Source organism: Papilio polytes, unplaced genomic scaffold (genome assembly GCF_000836215.1).
Source record: "Papilio polytes unplaced genomic scaffold, Ppol_1.0 DF822067.1, whole genome shotgun sequence".
NCBI lineage: Eukaryota > Metazoa > Arthropoda > Insecta > Lepidoptera > Papilionidae > Papilio > Papilio polytes.
This window is the reverse complement of record NW_013527137.1, coordinates 674127-694825: the sequence shown is the minus strand read 5'-3', so window position 1 is coordinate 694825 and position 20699 is coordinate 674127. Positions and strand designations below refer to the sequence as shown.

Below are 20699 nucleotides of genomic sequence, written 5' to 3'. Positions count from 1 at the left end.
GTTGCACGCATGAAAAAAATACTTAACTTAAGAACAGCGACATCTATTGTTTAGTTTAGAAAACATCCACATTATTTTATCTGTGCTCCGATGTGTACTAGTGTGTGAATTAAAACATAGATGGCGCTGCAGCAAACATCCCTTTGCTGAAACAGTACGTCACCACATGCGCGGCAAGCTGCGCGAACAATATAAAAATCGAACCAAACCAAATGTTATCCGACACAAATCTATAATCGTCGTCCCTTATAAATGTCAGCTTCGTCTGAAACAAACGCGAAAAATATGCCGGAGGACACAGAATCAATAAATAAAAACACAAGTACAGCAACTAAAAGTGATACTATGAAAAGTTTAATTGATAAAAATAATAGCAAAAGTGTGAGTGACTCCGAAACGATAATCAAAGTTAAAAGTGTTATTCCCAGAAAAAGGTGAGTCTTGTCCTGTTTTCTATTTGTTTAATAAACGATAATACAAGTTATCTTACAAATGTTATACCTACAAATGTTTCACATCTTTTTGGATAGTTTTTCGTTAAATCCGTACATGATTTTAAAAATGGTAATAGTAATTATGGAACGTGAAAAGTGACTTGCTCCAGTTTTCTTGATATAATTAACTAGGCGAAGATCTAAAAATACTAATACACTAAAGCATTTCATTGCGAAGATATCTTTATGAACGAAAGCACTTCGCGCCAAATTTACATTGGCTGTTTTAAAATTTCATTTCAATGGTTTTGTTAATATTTATTAATAATAATAAAAACAGTATTTAGGAATCCAAGGAACGTGACTCAGGTACTCAGTATAGAGTTAAATTAACTACGTAGGAGGAGAAGCATTTGTTTATTCATCCATAGACACACATTTGTAACAAACGAACTTTCGCCCACAACTCCGTCGGCGTAGAATTTAAAAAAAAAACAAAAGTAAATAGTCTATGTGCTCTTTCATACTATCCTGTTCATCTATGCCAAAGTTCATCGAGATCCGTTCTTCAGTTTAGGGTACAAACTCTAACAAACATCAATCCATCTAATCTTTCGCATTTATATTAATAAGATACATGCAATCTGAAAGAAAAAATTGGCGCGAAGAAAAGGCATTTGTAAGGCTAAATTCCATCAGTGATGTCATTTACAATAGACAGGGAAAATATTTTTTTTATTTTATATCTATAGATTTGAACTAATTCAAATATAAATTCAATGGTAAAGATGAAAAGCTTTGGAAAAAAATATTTTAAAGTAGCGAAATTAGCGAGGTATCGTGTGTAAGTTCTATCGAGCATAATTTACGTATTTCCGATCAATTATTTTATGAAGTTTCCAGTACTTTGACATTGTATAAAATTTAGACTCAGTTATTATATTTCTCTCTCCTTTCCACCCGTTTGTGAATCAGCGGACCATGCAAGGAACAATCGTTCAAGGGGTTTGAAATAAAATTTATCGTTACGATCTTATTTTTGTTTTAATATGTTATCAAAACTGGCTCTTTATTTCAAAATCTTATACAAAAAACCACAAAAGTTTTGTTTCCTGCATTTGTGCAAAATAATAAATGTTGTTAATAATACAATTGCTGTGATTTCAAATTAATTTTAATCATACTAATTCATATTAATATTATAAATGCGAAAGTTTAGATGGATGGATGTTTGTAGCCTAAACGGCTGAACGAATATCGATGAAATTTAGTACAGATGATGATAGTCTGAAGGAACGCATAGGTTAATCACTTTTGTTTTTTAATTCCACGCGGACGGAGTCGCGGTCGAAAGCTAGTACTCATTTTTTTAATACTGACTTTCGCCCGCGACTCCGTCTGCGTAGAACTAAAAAAAACAAATGTAAGTAGTCTATGTGTTCTGCCAGACTATCCTCTACATCTATGCCAAATTTTATTGAAATCCGCTCTGCCGTTTAGGGTACAAACTCTAAGAATAATATTTCCATCTATACTTTCGCATTTATAATATTAATATTAGTATGATTAACTCGATGTAAACAATTTTAGGTCAACTTGTAACTTGATGGTTTTATCGTATATTTACAATATATATTTTTATTTATAACATGTCCCGTGAATCAGTTAATCTTATCTCACTATCAGAGTTCTACCAAAAAATATCAGGTCGTTTACATTTTACAATGTTTGTATAAGTTGGCATATTGCCAATCATGCATGTTAGTTACTTAGTTTTTACTTTAAAAAAATCACAAGAAATAAACACGAATTACGCACAGACAGATAAACAATTACTTTTTCCTTATAAGGAACACAAACATACTCAAGATTAATTTATTTACCATACTAGCTGTTGCCCGCGACTTCGTCCGTGTGATATTATAAAACGTACGAACAATAGGAATAACAAAAAACTACCTATCCCTAGGGAACCGGGCATTTCGCGGTGATGAACCTTATCCCATGTGTACTCCAGACTTTGTTTTATATCTGTGCCAAATTTTAATAAGATATAATTAAACCGTTGCAGAATGATCGAGTAAACATTAAAAAACTAAATTTATGAATCCCACGGGAACCGTAACTATTTCCGGGATAAAAAGTAGCCTATGTGTTCTTCCAGACTATCCTCTAAACCTGTCCCAAATTTCATGGAGATCCGTTCAGCCGTTTAGGCTACAAACGTTAACAAACAACCATCCATCGTAACTTTTGCATTTATAATATTTATATGATTATATGACATATAATTACAGACGGACACTCGAATTTTATTCATGTACGAACTGTTCCCGTGCGGCTTCATCTGCATTAATTATAAAAACTTTATTTTATTGTTTACATTTGTGAAACAATTGCAAATGTTGAAATTAAAATGCATAAATGAAGGCCTTTGACATTGGATAACAATTACCATTACGATGACAATCTTGCTTCCTTAATGTAGATTTTACCAGCTAAGTTTAATAGCGTGAAAACATGTAGCCTAAAGCAGTTAGAGCTTTTTATCAGATACTAGCTGTTCCTATGCGGCTTCATCCGCATGAAATTATGAAAATTTTATTTTATTGTTTACATTTGTCAAATTATCAATTGCAAATGTCAAAATGACTTGACATGACAACCTTGGCAATGTTGCTTTCTTGATGTTGGCAGCAACTTATGGTCTCTTTCCTACATTAGGGTTTTTATCTAAAATATTTATCCCCTAAGTTTGATGGCGTGAAAATATATAGCCTAAAGAGTGACGTAAGTGTAGGGTTTTTTTATTTAAAAAAGAAATTTTCCAAAATATGATGTAATTGCTGACATCTTAGGCAACAAAGAAGTGTGTGTTTACGCTTTATTATAATAGTATAGATATAGACTAACATAACATAACATAAATAAACCAGCGCTTGACTACGTCTCCACCTAACCTAAGTGAAGACGCGGCCGAAGCTAGCTGTTCCCGTGCGGCTTCATTTGCATCAAATTATAAAAACGTTTTTTTAATGTTTACATTTGTCAAATTCTCAATTGCAAATGTCAAAATGACTTGACATGACAACCTTGGCAATGTTGCTTTCTTGATGTTGGCAGCAACTTATGGTCTCTTTCCTACATTAGGGTTTTTATCTAAAATATTTACCCCTAAGTTTGATGGCATGAAAATATATAGCCTAAAGCGTGACGTAAGTGTAGGGTTCTTTATTTAAAAAAGAAATTTTTCCAAAATATGATGTAATTGCTGACATCTTAGGCAACAAAGAAGTGTGTGTTTACGCTTTATTATAATAGTATAGATATAGACTAACATAACATAACATAAATAAACCAGCGCTTGACTACGCCTCCACCTAACCTAAGTGAAGACGCGGCCGAAGCTAGCTGTTCCCGTGCGGCTTCATTTCCATCAAATTATAAAAACGTTATTTTAATGTTTACATTTGTCAAATTCTCAATTGCAAATGTCAAAATTACCGTTACCGTAATAACCTTGCTTCCGTAATGATGGCAGCTTGTAGTTTATGATGACTTTCCCACATAAAAGATTTTTCCATTTCATTTACCCTCTAAGCTTAATAGCGTGAAAATATATAGCCGAAAGCGTGTCGTAAGTAAAGACCTTTTTATTAAAGAAAGAAATATTCAAAAATATAGTATGATTGCTGGCATCCTACGCCACGAAGTAGTGTGTGTTTACGCTTTATTATGTTAGTATAGATATATATATATAGAGATGTACAAATATAACGAAAATTGGAGTGTCAAAGTATAGATTAATTAATACTAATACGTAAACCTGAGAAAAGATATGACTTTAATATTGTAAATAGGTTAGAAAAGCGAACATCGGATTATAGATTAGATAACAAACAGAGCCGATAACTTCCCTGTTTTCAGTGGTGAGACACGCATACTAAAACATATAGTTTTCTCTGTTCAATTCAAGAAAATGAAAGAGACAATTGACATTTTAATCTGGGTTAGGCGACACACATAATCTGTGGCTATCTACCCAGCCCCCTGGACGGTGGCCCTACCGCGGTTCTGATTCTAGTCTTTCCTGTCTGGTCATAGTCTAAAGTCACGTTAAAATGATTTCCAAACCAAGAGTACTTCAAGAAACAAGTCTATCTCAAAGACCGGAAACGTATCTGTAGTTCTTCTGGAGTTGTGGATGTTTATGGGCGTCGCCGATCACCTCGGTATTTCCGCCCTATTTTCATATAAAAAAGGTATCAGGTGTCAGTGATCGGCTTTTAACATTCCTCCCGGATCGCTGTTTGTTTGTCTATTTGTGTAAGAAGACATCCATGCTGTTCAATCCAATAAAATGTTCAATTCATCCAATTTGTGGTAGTGCCCGCTTTAACTTCTTAGCACGAATGGGCCGGCACGCCCGGTGTAATACCACAACCACACAGAAGACAGGCGTGAAATGGAAGCAATTCCGTGTTTCGTCTGATGAGTGTGGTGCCGGAGGCCTAATTTAAGTCCTTTTTCCTTTCCATCCTTTTCTTAAGAGGAAAGGATGAGAAGGAAAAGTGGATTTGACGGTGGAGGAGACGCATAGGAAGGGGAAATGTCCTCTTTATGTGCGTCTCCTCCTCCGTCAATTAAGGGTAGGCAACGCATCTGCTATTGCGGATGTTTATGGGCAGCGGTCGCTTTCCATTTCGGTGGATCCAGGTGGCCGCTTGTTCGTTTGCCACCTTGTATTATAAAAAAAAAATATATGTATTTTATCTACAATTTCATAATAACCACATATTAATATGGTAATACTAATGTATTTGCGTTACACTGCGTCTGTTTGAGTATTGTTTTAGCATACGTGCATCGCCACTTTGCAGTTGGTATCAATGCAAAATAACATTTTATGCGAAACATGGCAAGATAAACAAATTAGAATGACTATGCGCTTCATGCAATTGTCTCTATAGAACTTTACAATGAAACTAGCTGTTGCCCGCGACTTCGTCCACGCAATGTTAAGATAATAAAGTAGTCTATAATATGTCATCTATGTCAGCTACCTACTAGTGAAAGTCCGGTCAAAATCGGCCCAGTCGTTTCCGAGATTACCCGGAAAAAACGCGGCTTGCAGACAGACACACAAAAAATTTTTAAATGTGATTTTCGTATCGCAAATACATCTCGAAATCTGATTTTTTTCATTTGATATTACAGACACTCCAATTTTGTTAATGTATAGATTACGTTTTCTTTGTAAACGCAAGTTAGGAGGAGGTAGGTGACCTATTGATACACAAATTTAAAATACCTCGTATTCTTAAACGTTTTTGGGTCAAGTGCATAACGTATTAATGAGAGAATTAAATTAAAAAGAAAATATTATAAACAATCACTTATAGCCTTATAAAAATAATTCGTAAACATGTTTACAGGGTCGACCTCTACCTATATATTTTTGGCATATACAAAATTACGTAGATTTCAATTAATTATAAGATGAATGTAAATAAATAAACTGCGACAAGCTTTCTTCGCAATATTCTAATTGAAGTACTGTATTTTTTTTACTTTTCTTTTAAAAATGCAAAACAATTAAATCTAGCTTAAAATGAAAAACCGCTAAATAAACGTCAATGGTTTTGCACTAGCGTTTCAATCATAGGAATTATACGAGCTGTCGCTCGCAAACTTCGTTAGTGCGAGCTTGGTCCACCCGTTACGCCATTGTGATAGCGCGGAATTAAAAAAAAAGTAGCCTATAATATGCCTATTCATGTCAGTCACCCTCCAGTGAAGACCCCTTCGAAATCGGCTCAGCCGTTTTAGAGATTACACGGAAAAAACGCGGCTTGCAGACAGACCGGTAGACAAATTTTTTTTAAATGCGATTTTCGTTATCGGCAAATACATCATCTTCCCGAAATCTGGAATTTTTCTTTTATTCAAACAGACACTCCGATTTTATTATATGTATAGATTAATGTTAAGCATTTTTAAAAGGAATTCAAGTTCAAAGTGTGGCAACTCTCTTCATTGGAACTTTTTTAATTTCATGTATTTATCTTTTTAATATTTTTTCCAGACAGGAGCTGCTGAAATGGTACGGTTGGGGGTACAAAGATTCAATGTTCAAGTTGGAACAAGGTCAAGCAATGTTTACGGGCAACAGGTGAGCTGTCATTATAATAAAATTATAAAGCATTACACGAATAAATTAAATTAAACAGTTGTTAATACATTTTAACAATAAAATAAAGTAACTTATTGTGCAAAACATTAACGTTATTATTGTGTTTTTAAAACCACTGAGCCACCGACGCAGATCTTGGGTTCGAATCCCGCCATGTCTCAATGTGATTTTCGAATTTTCACATGTACATAATTTACCCGACGTTCTTACGGTGAAGGAAAACATCGTGATGCAACCTGCACTTATCGGCGAAGAAATTCAAAGATATTTGTGAAGTCAACCAAACCGCACTTGGCCAGCGTGGTTGACTATGGCCTAGTCACCCCTTATTAAGGTTGGCTCCGTGCCCCTCGGTGGGACGTACAGTGAGCTGGTGATGATGATTGTGTTTTTAAATATGGGTTTAATTATATACCTGTCTAAGATATGTCTAAGTTAAGTCTAAGTACGCTCTATGAATAAAATAGCCTTATTTATGTTAAAAAATTTTACCGTTACCTTTTAGTATCGCCTTCCCGTTTTTCCATATAATCAGAATCAATACTCGATCTTTGGAGTTAATTCAAAAAATATTTTGAATAATATTCAAATCATGTTTTCCGATTGATATTTCTATTTTTAGTTTAGTTAGTTGGATAAGGCATTATAACAATCCTTTCTCTAACGCTGGGTTTCTGAAGTTTCCATTTATTTTATCATTAGCTATTGATTCATTAATGGTTGGACAATATTTCAAAGGAGTAAAACTCAAGTAACGTATATAACTTTAAACTGTCGTGGTTTTTACAAATATAATGTTCGTAAGATACGGGTTTCTTACCACGATTGATTCAAGTAACGTAATTCGGAGACGCATTTCATGAATTTATGGAACCAATACATTAACGAATGGTTTTATTTAGCTGGGAAACTGGCCATTAGTGATGTTATTTGAAGTTTGTAGAGTGAGAGTGTCATACGTGAGTCGGTCAATCAGCCGGTGCAGTTCGCAACCCGTCTAGTTAGCAAATGCGATAAATTGGCGTTTCCGGGCACGCGTATACTCTCAATGTGTCAACTCTTTTTTTTCTTAGGTTTCTTTGCAATCAGTCTTTAAAACTTTAAGCAAATGTTAGTATCATCGTAAAGATACGTTATTTCACTCTCATCATGTGTTTATGGAACCTTGGAAAAAACATGTATTTCATGAAAAAAATAATTAATACGACGACAAAGAAAGTAAGGATTTGGTTGACATTTTGAGATATTTTCAACAAGCTGTGGATCGCGACTTCGTCCTCGAGGACTCACAGACAAATAACCTTTTAAACGGTGAAAGAATTTTTGAAATCGGACTAGTAGTTTTTGAGTTATTTCAATATAAACTAAAAAATTCAAATCTTCCTTCTTTATAATATTAGTAGAGATGTATTCTGTAGGCGTACTAGATTGGAGAACTCAGTATTAAAAAATATAAACGTATGAGGTAATGTAAATCTTAAGCGCTGTTCGCCCCCAAAGGATCCTGAAATCTACCAATAAATGGGATAGTTAGGTGTTATGTAAAACAAGATTAAAGCTTGCAAAATGGAGCAAATTTCTGAGCCGATTGAGTAACAGAATGTGTGTCGGCGTATCGCGTCATTGACCCCACAATTAGGATTATGTCATGCGATGTTCCCTGCGTTTCACCTCTATCACAAATGATTCTAAGACAAAGGAATAAATCTTTAAAAATCGCATCAGTTTTGATATCCTCAAGTCACTTGCAATTACTCTAGCTCATATGAAAAAAGATATTTTATCATTATCTAACTTCTAACTAATATTATAAATGCGAAAGTTTAGATGGATGGATGGATGGATGGATTTTTGTCAGAGTTTGTAGCGTAAATGGCTGAACGGATCTCAATGAAATTTGGCATAGACGTAGAGCATAGTCTGGAAGAACATATAGGGTACTTTTTATCCTGGGAATAGTTACGGTTCCTGTGGGATTCATTAATTTAGTTTTTTAATGTTTACTCGATCATTCTGCAACGGTTCAACATATCCTTTTGAAATTTAGCACAGATATAAAACAAACTCTGGAGTACACATGGGATGAGGTTCATCCCCGAGAAATGTCCGGTTCCCGAGGGATACGTAGCTTTTTGTTATTTATATAGTTCTTATGTTTTCTAATACCACACGGACGAAGTCGCGGGCAACAGCTCGACTTTTATAAACATTGTATTTCTGTAATTTAGTTTTATACGTTAAGTACAAAATATCTTCGTAATCTTGAATCAAAGTACAATGTCTTTGGTTTGGTATCAAAATTTTACTTTTATTTTTAATCGTACCAATCTCTGTTTAAATTATTTATAAAATATAATTGCTTATGATTTGAATAATAAATGATTGTTAACTCTTAGTGAAAGCAAAACGGAACAATGCTTCCTTGTAACAATTGAACTTTGCTTGTGTTATAATAGTACATTTTGTCGTAACAAATATCCCTGATTTAAGTAACTAAAAATTAAATAAACCTATACTATTATAATAAAGTGTAAACACACACTTCTTTGTTGCCTAAAATGTCAGCAATTACAGCATATTTTTGAATAATCCCTTTTTCAATAAAAAGCCCTACACATAAGTCACGCTTTAGGCTATATATCTTCACGCGATTAAACTTAGGAGGTAAATATTTTGGATAAGAGCCTTAATGTAGGAAAGAGACCAACAGTTGCTGCCAACATCAAGGAAGCAAAGCTGTCATCGTGTCATTTTGACATTTGTAATTGATAATTTGACAAATGTAAACAATAAAATAAAGTTTTTATAATTACACGCGGATAAGGCCGCATGGAAACAGCTAGTAATAAATATTATAAAGAGGAAAGATTTGTATTTTTGTATGTATTGAAATAGCTCAAAAACTACTGGGCCGGTTTTAAAAATTCTTTCACCATCAGAAAGGTAATTTATCTGTGAGTAATATAGGCTATTTTATTATTACTAATGTTTAGGAACTATTAATAAACAGAGTGTTTTTGGACGCCGGCGTTATAAATAATATAAGGTTGATCGGTGAATTTACATAATTTTTACTCTCAAACAAGTTCTATTGTAGCTTGAAATCTAAATCCTGCGACCTTAGCGACAAATAATTAATGTGAATCGCACATAAGTACGTAATCAAGGTATTTTAGCGCTGTAGTGTAGGCTGACTATACGATGATTTCTGACAATGTCGCTAATCATAAACTCAAATAACAATCTCTGTACCAACGTGCACGAAAAACATGCGCCCAGAAAACTTACGTAGCCGTAGTGATGGGATATCTTACTAATAATGCGAATGTTTAAATGGATGGATGGATGTTTGTTAGAGTTTGTAACCTAAACGTTAATGGATCAACACATAGGCTACTCTTTTTTTTTTTTTAATTCCACGCGGACGGAGTCGCGGGCGAAAGCTAGTGATAGAATATTTTAGTGATGTAATTGTAACGTCACTAAAATATTTTCCTTCTGTGCGGTCGTGTTGCACCGAGCGAAACATTCCTTCAGCTAATGTTGCGGAAAAACTCTCTACCACACGATTCAAACATTTTAAAAATAATTTGATGAACCATTTTTCCCTATCTCACTTCTTACTCTTAATAATATAAATGCGTAAGTTTCTATTGGGTCTTCCTGGGATCTGGGCATAGATGTAGAGTATTATCTAGAAGAACATATAGGCTACCTAACGAGATTTATTTAGATAACTACTGGCTTTCACCCGCGACTCCATCCGCGTGGAATTAAAAAAAAAAGTTAGTAACCTATGTGTTCCAGATTATCATCTACGTCTATGCCAAATTTCATCGGGATCCGTTCAGCCGTTTAACCTACAAACTCTAAAACCATCCATCCAACTAAACTTTTACGTATTTAATATTAGTAAGATTAGTAACATTCTCGGACCGATCCGCGGGTGACAGCCAACTGTCATAAAAACCATCACTAGTTCACATAAAGCTTGTGTACTCATCCGCAAGCAATTACGCAAGTACGATACATAAATTACGTGCATTCATTAAAAACGTAAACAAACAGTACAATACTGTTTTATTTTTCCATCGTTTTGTTCAAATTTAACAGTCGGTTGTCGTTTTTAGCGTTTAAACAGACTTACGTAGTCCATAGAAAATGTAATGTGATGTAAATTCTTTAGGCATTTTCGCATGAATCCGCTAACGCTGCAAGCAAAATACCGAATGTTATAGAGTAGCGGTAGCTTTGATAATTTTCTCTGCAGTTTTTAATTAATTATTTGCAGCATAATATCGCAAATAGTAATGTCTAGTTAAGATTCAAAATCAACTTGCCCTTGTCCCTATGGACTGCTGTATGTGCTGCTATTTCATGCATTTCTATCAGCCGTCATATCTCACTCCCTTCTTAATCCTCTTTCACACAATCCATACTTTACATGTCAAGTTAAGATTATCACTAGATATTTAACTTCATCATCATCACCAGCTCACTATACGTCCCCACCGTGACGCCAAGGGCAGATCCAGGTTTGGCGCCGGGGGGGGGGGTCACATAGGTCACATCGCTTGACAAAATATGTTAACATATTTTGTCAAGCTCTTGACTTGACCAAGACCAACCTGCTCAGTGGGGGTCATGACCCCTATAACCCCCCTTTGCGAGGGCCTCGGAGCCAATCCTAAGTAAGAGTGACTAGGCCATGAGGATATTGTTATTAAATTTTAGGGGATATTTAACATATAGAAACCAAATGTTAAAAATTACTGTTTATTTTCAGATACTTAATCGGTGGTAAAACTCTACCACACTGTCTACAATGGGTTCATGAAAATTTCGACGTAGATGTAACCAAACCACCAAAGATCCCACAATTACCGGAGTCTTTTACAAAAAGCAGACTACCAGATGACATAAAAGAGGAATTGGAAAACATCGCTCTGGTCAGTGTGGACGGTATGGACAGATTGATAAGAGCCCATGGACAGACACTCAAAGATATGTCGTTATTAAGAAGTAATAGTTTCAAGAGAATACCAGACGCAGTTATATGGCCGGAGAGTCACGAACAAGTGAGTATTTAACCTTATTTTAGGACCAGCTGTTTCCATTCGCCTTCATCCGCATGTAATTATATTAAAAAATATTGTTTACATTTATCAAATTCTCATTTGCAAATGTCAAAATGCCAATTACCTTGCCATTGCGATCTTGATTCCTTGATGTGGCATCTCGTAACTTATGGTCTCTTTCCCACATTAGGGTTTTTATCCAATTTATTTACCCCCATGTTTAATAGCGTGAAAAGTAAGCGTGACGTAAGTTTAGAGCTATTTATTAAAAAAAAATATTGAAAAATATGCTGTAATTGCATACATCTTACGCCACAAAGAAGTTTGTGTTAACGCTTTATTATATTAGTGTTGATTAAAAGTTTTGAAGGCTTTTGTGTCAGATCATGTACAAAGTAGGTCTATTTCGGAGGTCTACTCCGTCCCAATGTTATATCCATAATCTTTTAAAATTATGGTTTGAGCAGCGTTTTGGTCGAAATTCTCACTTTACTGGTGTTGTATATTTTGAACATGATTGAAGTTATTTACCCACTGTAACGTAAGAAATGTTTATAATTTGTCCTTCAAAAGATTACAAAATGTACGATATAATGAAAGGAGGCGTTTGTATGTTAACTTATTTAAAAGTACTTGTTCAGTGAGGAAATTGACACAATAAATGTCGACGATCATTGATATTAAGGATTTTTCACGGCATTATACTAAGCGTTACGTAATCGCATCACGTATGGCAAGGAATTAACACTTTAAAGCGAATGTGTAAAATAAATACGGTTACGACTTCTCGCGTTGACAGTACCCAGGGATATTGCCATGGTATTGACACTATTTTAATATTATCCTATGAATTTGATTGGCAATGTTCGGATCTGTTCTTCTAAGAGCAGGTTGTCGTTTCAAATATGAAAAGTTCCCACTCCTCCTAATAAAGATTAAAAAATAATATTGAAAGGGAGCGAAGGGCGATGGCAGTCCGTGCCAACATGCTCGCCCGCAGATTTGCGCGATGTAGTACGGAGGTGAAAATCACACTCTTTAAGGCGTACTGCCAGACGTTCTACACGTGCAATCTGTGGGTTAGTTACACGCAACGGGCTGTCAGCGCCCTCCGCGTCCAATATAATAATAGCCTTAGGATGCTGCTGGGACTCCCCCGACACTGCAGTGCGTCAGAGATGTTTGCGCAAACGCGGATTGACGGCTTTAACGCCATACTGCGCAAACGTACGGCCTCTCTTTTACGCAGAGTTCGGGAGAGTACCAACAGCATCCTAAGAGGGCTTAGTGAGAAGCCCGACTGCCCGATCATGGGGCACTGGCGGCGCGTACATATGCGCGTAGCCGGCATCGGGTCCCCTAGATCGTTTTAATTTTAGTTTCTCCTTTTTCTTTATGTGTGTGTGTGTAATGTAATATAATATGTAATTCTTCTGTCTATGTAATATAATATGTAGTGTTCCTGTAAATATTATATGTGTAATATTCTGTTACATGAATTAAATAAATTATTATATTATTATTAAAAAAAAGAGTCGAACCTGGTCTTAGCAGAACAGGCCAGAACGTGGTTCGATTCTGTTAATCTATACTTCTATCTATACTATTATTATAAAGCGTAAACGTTTCTTTGTTATGCAGGATGTCAGAAATCACAGCATGTTTTTGAATAATCATTATTTTATTAAAAATCCCTACACTTACGATACGCTTTAGGCTATATATTTTCACGCTATTCTACTTAGGGGATACATAAAATGAAAAAAACTGTCATGCAGGACAGGGACAAAAGCAGCGTAGAAGTAATATTGCCAGGTCGTGAATTACAAATGCCTTTATTCGTCATTATCATTTGAATTCTGAATAAAAACAATAATAAAATTTTATAATGTCATGCGGATAAATCCGGGAACGGCTGTTCTAAACAACGTTTTTTTTTTCAGGTGGTACAAATCGTACAAAGCGCGACCCGTCATAATTTCGTGATCATCCCGTTCGGTGGCGGCACGTCAGTGTCTGGGGCTATTACGTGTCCCGCAGACGAGCCTCGACCGATTGTCGTACTGGATACGAGCGATATGAACTCCATACTCTGGATGGATAAAGAACAGTTGCTGGCTAGAGTACAGGTATGTTCAATAGGGAACTTGTAGAAGGCCAGGGTACAGAATTATTGTGTATTACTTTGTTTGCAATTGTACTTTGGCCATGTTTATAATAATTTGTTCAATGTTGTCCGTATATGTAATTGTTTATCAATACAAAATCATATATTTACGTAGTGATAATTATATATTCGCAACAAAGTTTCCTGAAATAATATCTCTTTATGTCTTGGAAATGATGAATAATGTCAACTTAAGAATAATGAAACGTTCAAGGTTGTGAAACTGGAATGGTTATTATCTACATATTGTTAAAGCTTATGTTTGTGCGATATTAATTTTAAAGTAATGACTTGAATTAACTAAGTTTTTAACACGTTCCATGCCACTGCTATGTATGAAAGCGAACTCAAATAAGTCGTCACTAAATGTGTTAGAGGGCTTATCACCAATGTTTGTGAGAACGTTTTCGTAACGTTACGAACACGTTCTCGCAATTGTAATTCAAATCGTGGTAGACCCTTAATTTACCGTCTGTTTTAACATTACGCTTAATATAACAAACGAAAATAGATATGTATATAGTTTGTGTCGATTAATGGTGTAATTTTTTACTTGTTTATGAACTCGTTACCTCATTTTTCTCGTACTTTACCATGAAATGTAGTAAATATAAACTTTGTACACTGCTCTCTGTGTTTACACATTTGTCAATGCTTTGCGTTGTTTCTCATCAGTCAATATTGATAACTCTAAACACCTATTCTAATGACCTTTTCTCGACACAACTGCTGGCAAATATTTATGCAGATTGTTCACTGAGGTGTCTTTTACGGTACTTAAGTATAATAGAATTAAGTAAAAAATGATTTTATTTATTTATTAGTCCTAGTAAAATGAGTATTTTTAATAGTACTGTTATATGTTATGAAGATAAACAAAAATCAAATACCAAGTTCATTTAGGGTTCAAATTATGGTAAATATAATTTTAATCTTTTTATCCTTTTTTTTACGTGTTTTTTTACGTGAAAATTTTTTTACGTGTCCATGTATATGTGAATAAATTAATCATGTATATGTGCGTGTTTGCAATCATTGTCATCGGATGGCTGGTTAAGCATTACCGGCGCTTTGAGAAAGTTTACGGCGCCCCTTAAACCCATACAAAAAAGGGCGCCCTTTTATGTCGCCTGCAGCGCCGTTTTACACCAGGCGCCCTGAAAAAAGTCTATTGTTTTTTTTAGATGTGACATTTAATTCGATATGTATTTATACTGTATTTATAGGGTTTTTTATGTTTGAACAGGCGGGTATCGTCGGCCAGGATTTAGAGCGGGAGATGCGAGCCCGGGGGTTCACAGTGGGTCATGAACCAGATTCATTTGAATTCTCAACGCTGGGAGGCTGGGTTGCTACCCGCGCTAGTGGCATGAAGAAAAACACTTACGGCAATATTGAGGACTTGGTGGTGCAGACGAAGGTATGTATTAACTTGTAATCTACAGGTCTTGGGTTGGAATCCAGCCATGTACCAATGTGATTTTCAATTTTTCGAATTTTCATATGTACCTAATTTACCCGATGTTCTTACGATGAAGAAATCGTGATGAAACCTGCACATATCGGCGAAGAAATTCAAAGATATGTGTGAAGTCAACTAACTCGGAGTACAGTATGGTTGACTATGGCCTAGTCACCCTTACTTAGGGTAGGCTCCGAGTCCCTGGGGGGTGGAGCTGGTGATGTGATGTGGAAGTAAATCTTACTCAAAGCTGTAACGCCCCCTAATGGTTACTGGAGGCCTATATTGTGTAAACTTTGTTGTGACTATTCTGCGTTCAGGTTTATTGCTGTGTATTACCAGGTGGTGACCGCTGTGGGGGTGATAGAGAAGAGCTGTCGCGTGCCGCGGCTGTCGTGCGGCCCGGACTGGGAGCACGTCGTTATGGGCTCCGAGGGATGCCTCGGTGTCGTTACTGAGGTAATATTAATCTATATTAATATTATAAAGTGGATAAATTTGTATTTTTATTATATATGTATTGAAATAACTCAAAAAGTATCGGGCCTATTTTAATAATTCTTTCACCATTATCTACGTTATCGATTAGTAATATAAGCTATAACGTGGACTAAGTCGCGAGAATCAGCTAGTGATTAAATACACAAGAATAAACGATTTATATTGAGATTAGATTGAAACAAGGTTTAATTTTACATCAACTCTTTATTTATCAAAAAGTGTAAAACACGTGAAAAGGAAAATTGAACCTTGTCACAAACGCATAGAGCTCAATTTTATCTTACTTCTTACTAATATTATAAATGTGAAAGTTTAGATGGATGGATGAATGTTTGTTAAAGTTTGTAGCCTAAACTGCTGAACGGATCTGGATGAAATTCGGCATAGATGTATAGCATAGTCTAAAAGAACACATAGGCTGCTTGCTTTTGTTTTTGTTTTCCACGCGAACGAAGTTGCGTGCGAAAACTAGTATAATTATAATCGTCAAAAATGCACTTTCATAGTTCAGGATTACTACATACAAATTGAATTTTTTTTTTTCATATATCGAGTGCTTCATATGTTTTTAAGAGTTCTTTATTTTATTGCTTGTCCTGTAACGTAATAAAATTGCATTTATCATATTCTGATTTGAGACAACGTATCTTATGCACCCAGCAGAGGAATGGAACAAGTTACCGGCCTGTGTTCCCGTTTAGTTAAGACGTAGGTGTCTTCAGGAGCTGGATGAATAGTCACTTATTGTACACGCATTTATCCTTCGGCTGTGTCTTCGCTTAGGTTTACTAGTGTTTAAAAAAGTCTAAAAAGACAAGTTAATTGCATTTTTCGTGTGCAGGTGACATTGAAGATCCGTCCGTTGCCAGAGGTGGTGCGGTACGGGTCGCTGGTGTTCCCGCACTGGCAGGCGGGCTTCCAGTTCGAGCGCGAGGTGGCGCGCCGCCGCCTGCAGCCCGCCAGCATACGACTCATGGATAATGAACAGGTTTTCAATGAATAAATGAATATGTATTTATTGCCACAAAAAAAAACATATCGACGAATTGAGTAACTCCTTCTTTTGGGAAGTCGGTCAAAAATAGAAATTACATGAAACGACTTATTCTAAAAAAACAATCGTAGCAAAAGGTAGCAAGGTCAGCGTATGCAGGACGGACTAAGCCGTTCCTGCTCTGATTTTCAGCTGGCTCCTTTGCATTCAAGTAACATATAGTTTAATTATTAGGGTAACCGGCCGTATTAATTACATACATATACAGAAATAAAAATACACTTTTAAAAAGGAAAAAAAAAACGCTTGCAATACACCAACATTCGAAAGGGTAAACCCTTCCCTAGTTATGGTCCCTCCTAGTCTCCTCTTAGGGCTTGTTAAAACTCTAAATTTCATTAAAGTATTGAATATATTTATTTACACAAAATAAAAAAATATTGATTTATAAAATAATTCGTTTCAGTATACTGTTGTAACATTTTTCATTTATATTTCCATAAATTGTTAAAACAATAGAAATTATATGTCTTTAATTGTATAATGTTCCAGTTTCGTTTCGGCCACGCGGTGAAGACGCAGTCCTCGTGGGGCGGGGTGGTGCTGGACGGGCTGAAGAAGTTCTACATTACCTGCATCAAGGGTTTCGACCCTCGCGAGCTGTGCGTGGTGACGCTGCTGCTGGAGGGCAGCGCGGAGGAGGTGGCGGAGCGCGAGAGGCGGCTGAATGCCATCGCCGCCATGTTCGCTGGAATACCAGGAGGTGCTACCAATGGAGAAGTAGGGTATACCTTGACCTTCGTCATTGCCTATATACGGGTGAGTTTTTTAAATTAAGTTTTTTTTATTTATTTTTTTATTTACACATGGTCAATAGTTTAGGATACAAACTTTAATTATCTTTTCACATTTGTAATTTTAAAGTCGTTGTTCACGACTTCGTCCTCGTGGAATTTAAAAAATAAATTAAAAACATGCCCTTTGTTATTCAGTAATAAGTCCCTTTCCCGTCCCACCTTTTTCTTTAATAGAAGGATGGATGGGAAAGTGGATTTGACGGTGAAGGAGACGCATAGGATGGGGAAAGATCCTTTTTATGCGCGTCTCCTCTTCCGTCAATGAAAGGTAGGCAACGCATTTACAATTGCGGATGTGTATGGCCAGCGGTCGCTTTCCATTTCGGTGGATTCAGACCGCTTGCTCGTTTGCCACCTTATATTATATAAAAAAGAAATTATTAAAATTCTATTTTTTTTATAACATAAGATGGCAAACGAGCAAGCGGCCACCTGAATCCGCCAAAATGGCGAAGCTACCGCTGTCCATAGACATCTGCAATTGCAGATGCGTCGCCTACCCTTATCCGACGGAGGAGGAGACGCACATAAGGAGGATATTTCCTTTTCCTATTCCCCTCATCCCCTTCATCGTCAAATCCACTTCCCCTTCCCATCCTCTTATAAGATAAGGGTGGTAAAGAGAAAGGGACTTAAATTAGGCCTCCAGCACCACACTTATCAGACGAAACACGGAATTGTTTCCATTTGACGCCTGTCTTCTGTGTGGTCGTGGTATTACTGGGGGCGTGCCGGCCCTGCAGTGCTAAGATGTTAAAGCGGGCACTACCACTGTTAGTTTTATTGTTTACATTTGTAAATTTTTTCACTTACAAAACTCAAATACAGTCTGGGGCGTTATCGTCGCTTCGCGACTAAGACCCCTGTAAAAATAAATAAAAAAAAAAACTCAAATGCAGAAATGTTTTAATTTTGTTTGTCGCAGACGTAAGCGACATATAATTCTGTAATATTGCTAACTGTATATTCCAGGACCTGGCGCTGGAGTACGACATCGTGGCGGAGTCTTTCGAGACGTCAGTGTCGTGGGAGCGCGCGCTGGCGCTCTGCCGCAACACCAAGCAGCGCGTGCGCAGCGAGTGCGCGCACCGCCACATCACCAGATACCTCATCTCCTGCAGGCTCACGCAGACGTCAGTTATCTTTGTATTTTTTATAATATAAGGTGGCAAACGCAGGGCCTGGCAGGGTCGCCACATGATTGGAGGCGGGGTGAATGGAAAACGATCGATTGCGAAGTGAAAAAATATATTTCTTTTTACATATTTATAAATTGTCATATCAAAGAACAAGTCAAAAATAAAAATATAAAAAGCGTTCGATATCTTACAACCTCGTTTCTTAACAAGCAAGCGGTCTGAATCCACCGAAATGAAAAGCGACCGCTGCCCATAAATATCCGCAATTGCAGATGCGTTGCCTACCCTTCATTGACGGAGGAGACCCATAAAAATTTCCCCTTCCTATGTGTCTCCTCCACCGTCTTAGGCCTCCGGCACCACACTCATCAGACGAATCGCGGAATTGCTTCCACTTCACGCCTGTCTTCTGTGGTTGTGGTATTACTGGGGGCGAGCCGGCCCTGCAGTGCGAAGATGTTGAAGCGGGCTCTACTTTTCATATCTATCATACTAATATTATAAATGCGAAAGTTTAGATGCATGGATGTTTGTTAGAGTTTGTAGCACAAACTGCTGAATGGGTTTCGTTGTAATTTGGTATATATGTAGAGGATAGTCTGGAAGAACACATAGACTACTCACACTTTTTTTTAATGCCACGGGAATGGTGTCGCAAGCGAAACCCAGTAGGAAAAATGATGCTAGTGGTTTTTTTTTTTGTAGTTAATGTAATTTTTGTTTTAGTTACGACGCGGGGTGCTGCATATATTTCTACTTCGCGTTCAACAGCGCGGGCTGCGCTGACGCGGTCGCGACCTACGAGGAGATAGAAGACGCCGCGCGCGAGGAGATACTGGCTAGCGGAGGTAACTCATACATACTATTATAATAAAGCGTAAACACACACTTTGTTGCCTAAGATGTCAGCAATTACAGCATATATTTGAATAATTCTTTTTTTAATAAAAAGCCCTACACTTACGTCGTGCTTTAGGCTATTTATTTTCACGCCATTAAAGTTAGGGGGTAAATATTTCGATAAAAACCCTAATGTGGGAAAGAGATAAGTTGCTGCCAACATCAAGAAAGCAAGATCGCTAAGGTTTGTCATGTCATGTCATGTCATTTTGATAATTTGACAAATGTAAACAATAAAATAAAGTTTTTATAATTTCACGCGGACGAAGCCGCACGGGAACAGCTAGTACATATATACAAATTTACATTAGCACCTGAACACTGAGATAAGAGTAAATCTTAGGAAAACAAAAAAAATCGAGTATTTTAAAATAATATTTTTTTGAATAAACGAATTTCTTTCTTTCTATTTCTAAATATTATGACACTAAGCTATTTTTATGTAATATTAGTGGGAATCAAAAATTAACTCATGGTGTCGATTAAAATGTAACAGACGTTAAGATTTTAATGGAATTTGGATTTGGATGGATGGATAATTACGTATCCGTAAAATGGCTTAATGGATATCGATGGAATTTGACAAAACTTTAGAACATCATTTGAAAGGACACGCTAGTATTTAATTACGCGTGGAATCGCGTGTAAAAGCTACTGTGAAAAATGAAATTTAAAAATAATTTATTTGAATCCAGCAATATAAATACTATACCATAATATACTAGTATTCGCCCGCGACTCCGTCCGGGTGAAATAAAAAAAACAAAAGTGAGTAGCCTATGTGTTCTTCCAGAATATCCTCTACATCCAAATTTCATCGAAATTCGTTCAGCTGTTTAGGCTACAAAACTCTAACAAACATCCATCCATCTAAACTTTTGCATTTATAATATGACGGTTTTACATAACAATAAAACCGATATTATGTGCCGAGAAAACATACAGCATTGCTTATGAAGATGCGTTATATACTT

The 20699-nt window shown here is 36.3% G+C and overlaps 1 protein-coding gene across 1 annotated transcript in view; it reads left to right on the top strand.

Moving 5' to 3' along the window:
* The first annotated feature begins 228 nt into the window (after window positions 1-228).
* Window positions 229-20699, top strand: part of LOC106107023 (alkyldihydroxyacetonephosphate synthase) — a 25094-nt gene continuing 4623 nt past the window's right edge. Inside the window, exons 1-10 of the mRNA XM_013287702.1 lie at window positions 229-434; window positions 6520-6606; window positions 11414-11705; window positions 13649-13834; window positions 15119-15292; window positions 15677-15793; window positions 16677-16823; window positions 17382-17648; window positions 18659-18819; window positions 19552-19673. Of these exons, the coding sequence (XP_013143156.1) occupies window positions 253-434; window positions 6520-6606; window positions 11414-11705; window positions 13649-13834; window positions 15119-15292; window positions 15677-15793; window positions 16677-16823; window positions 17382-17648; window positions 18659-18819; window positions 19552-19673 (1735 nt within the window). The 5' untranslated portion in view covers window positions 229-252. The remainder of the gene's footprint in view (window positions 435-6519; window positions 6607-11413; window positions 11706-13648; window positions 13835-15118; window positions 15293-15676; window positions 15794-16676; window positions 16824-17381; window positions 17649-18658; window positions 18820-19551; window positions 19674-20699) is intronic.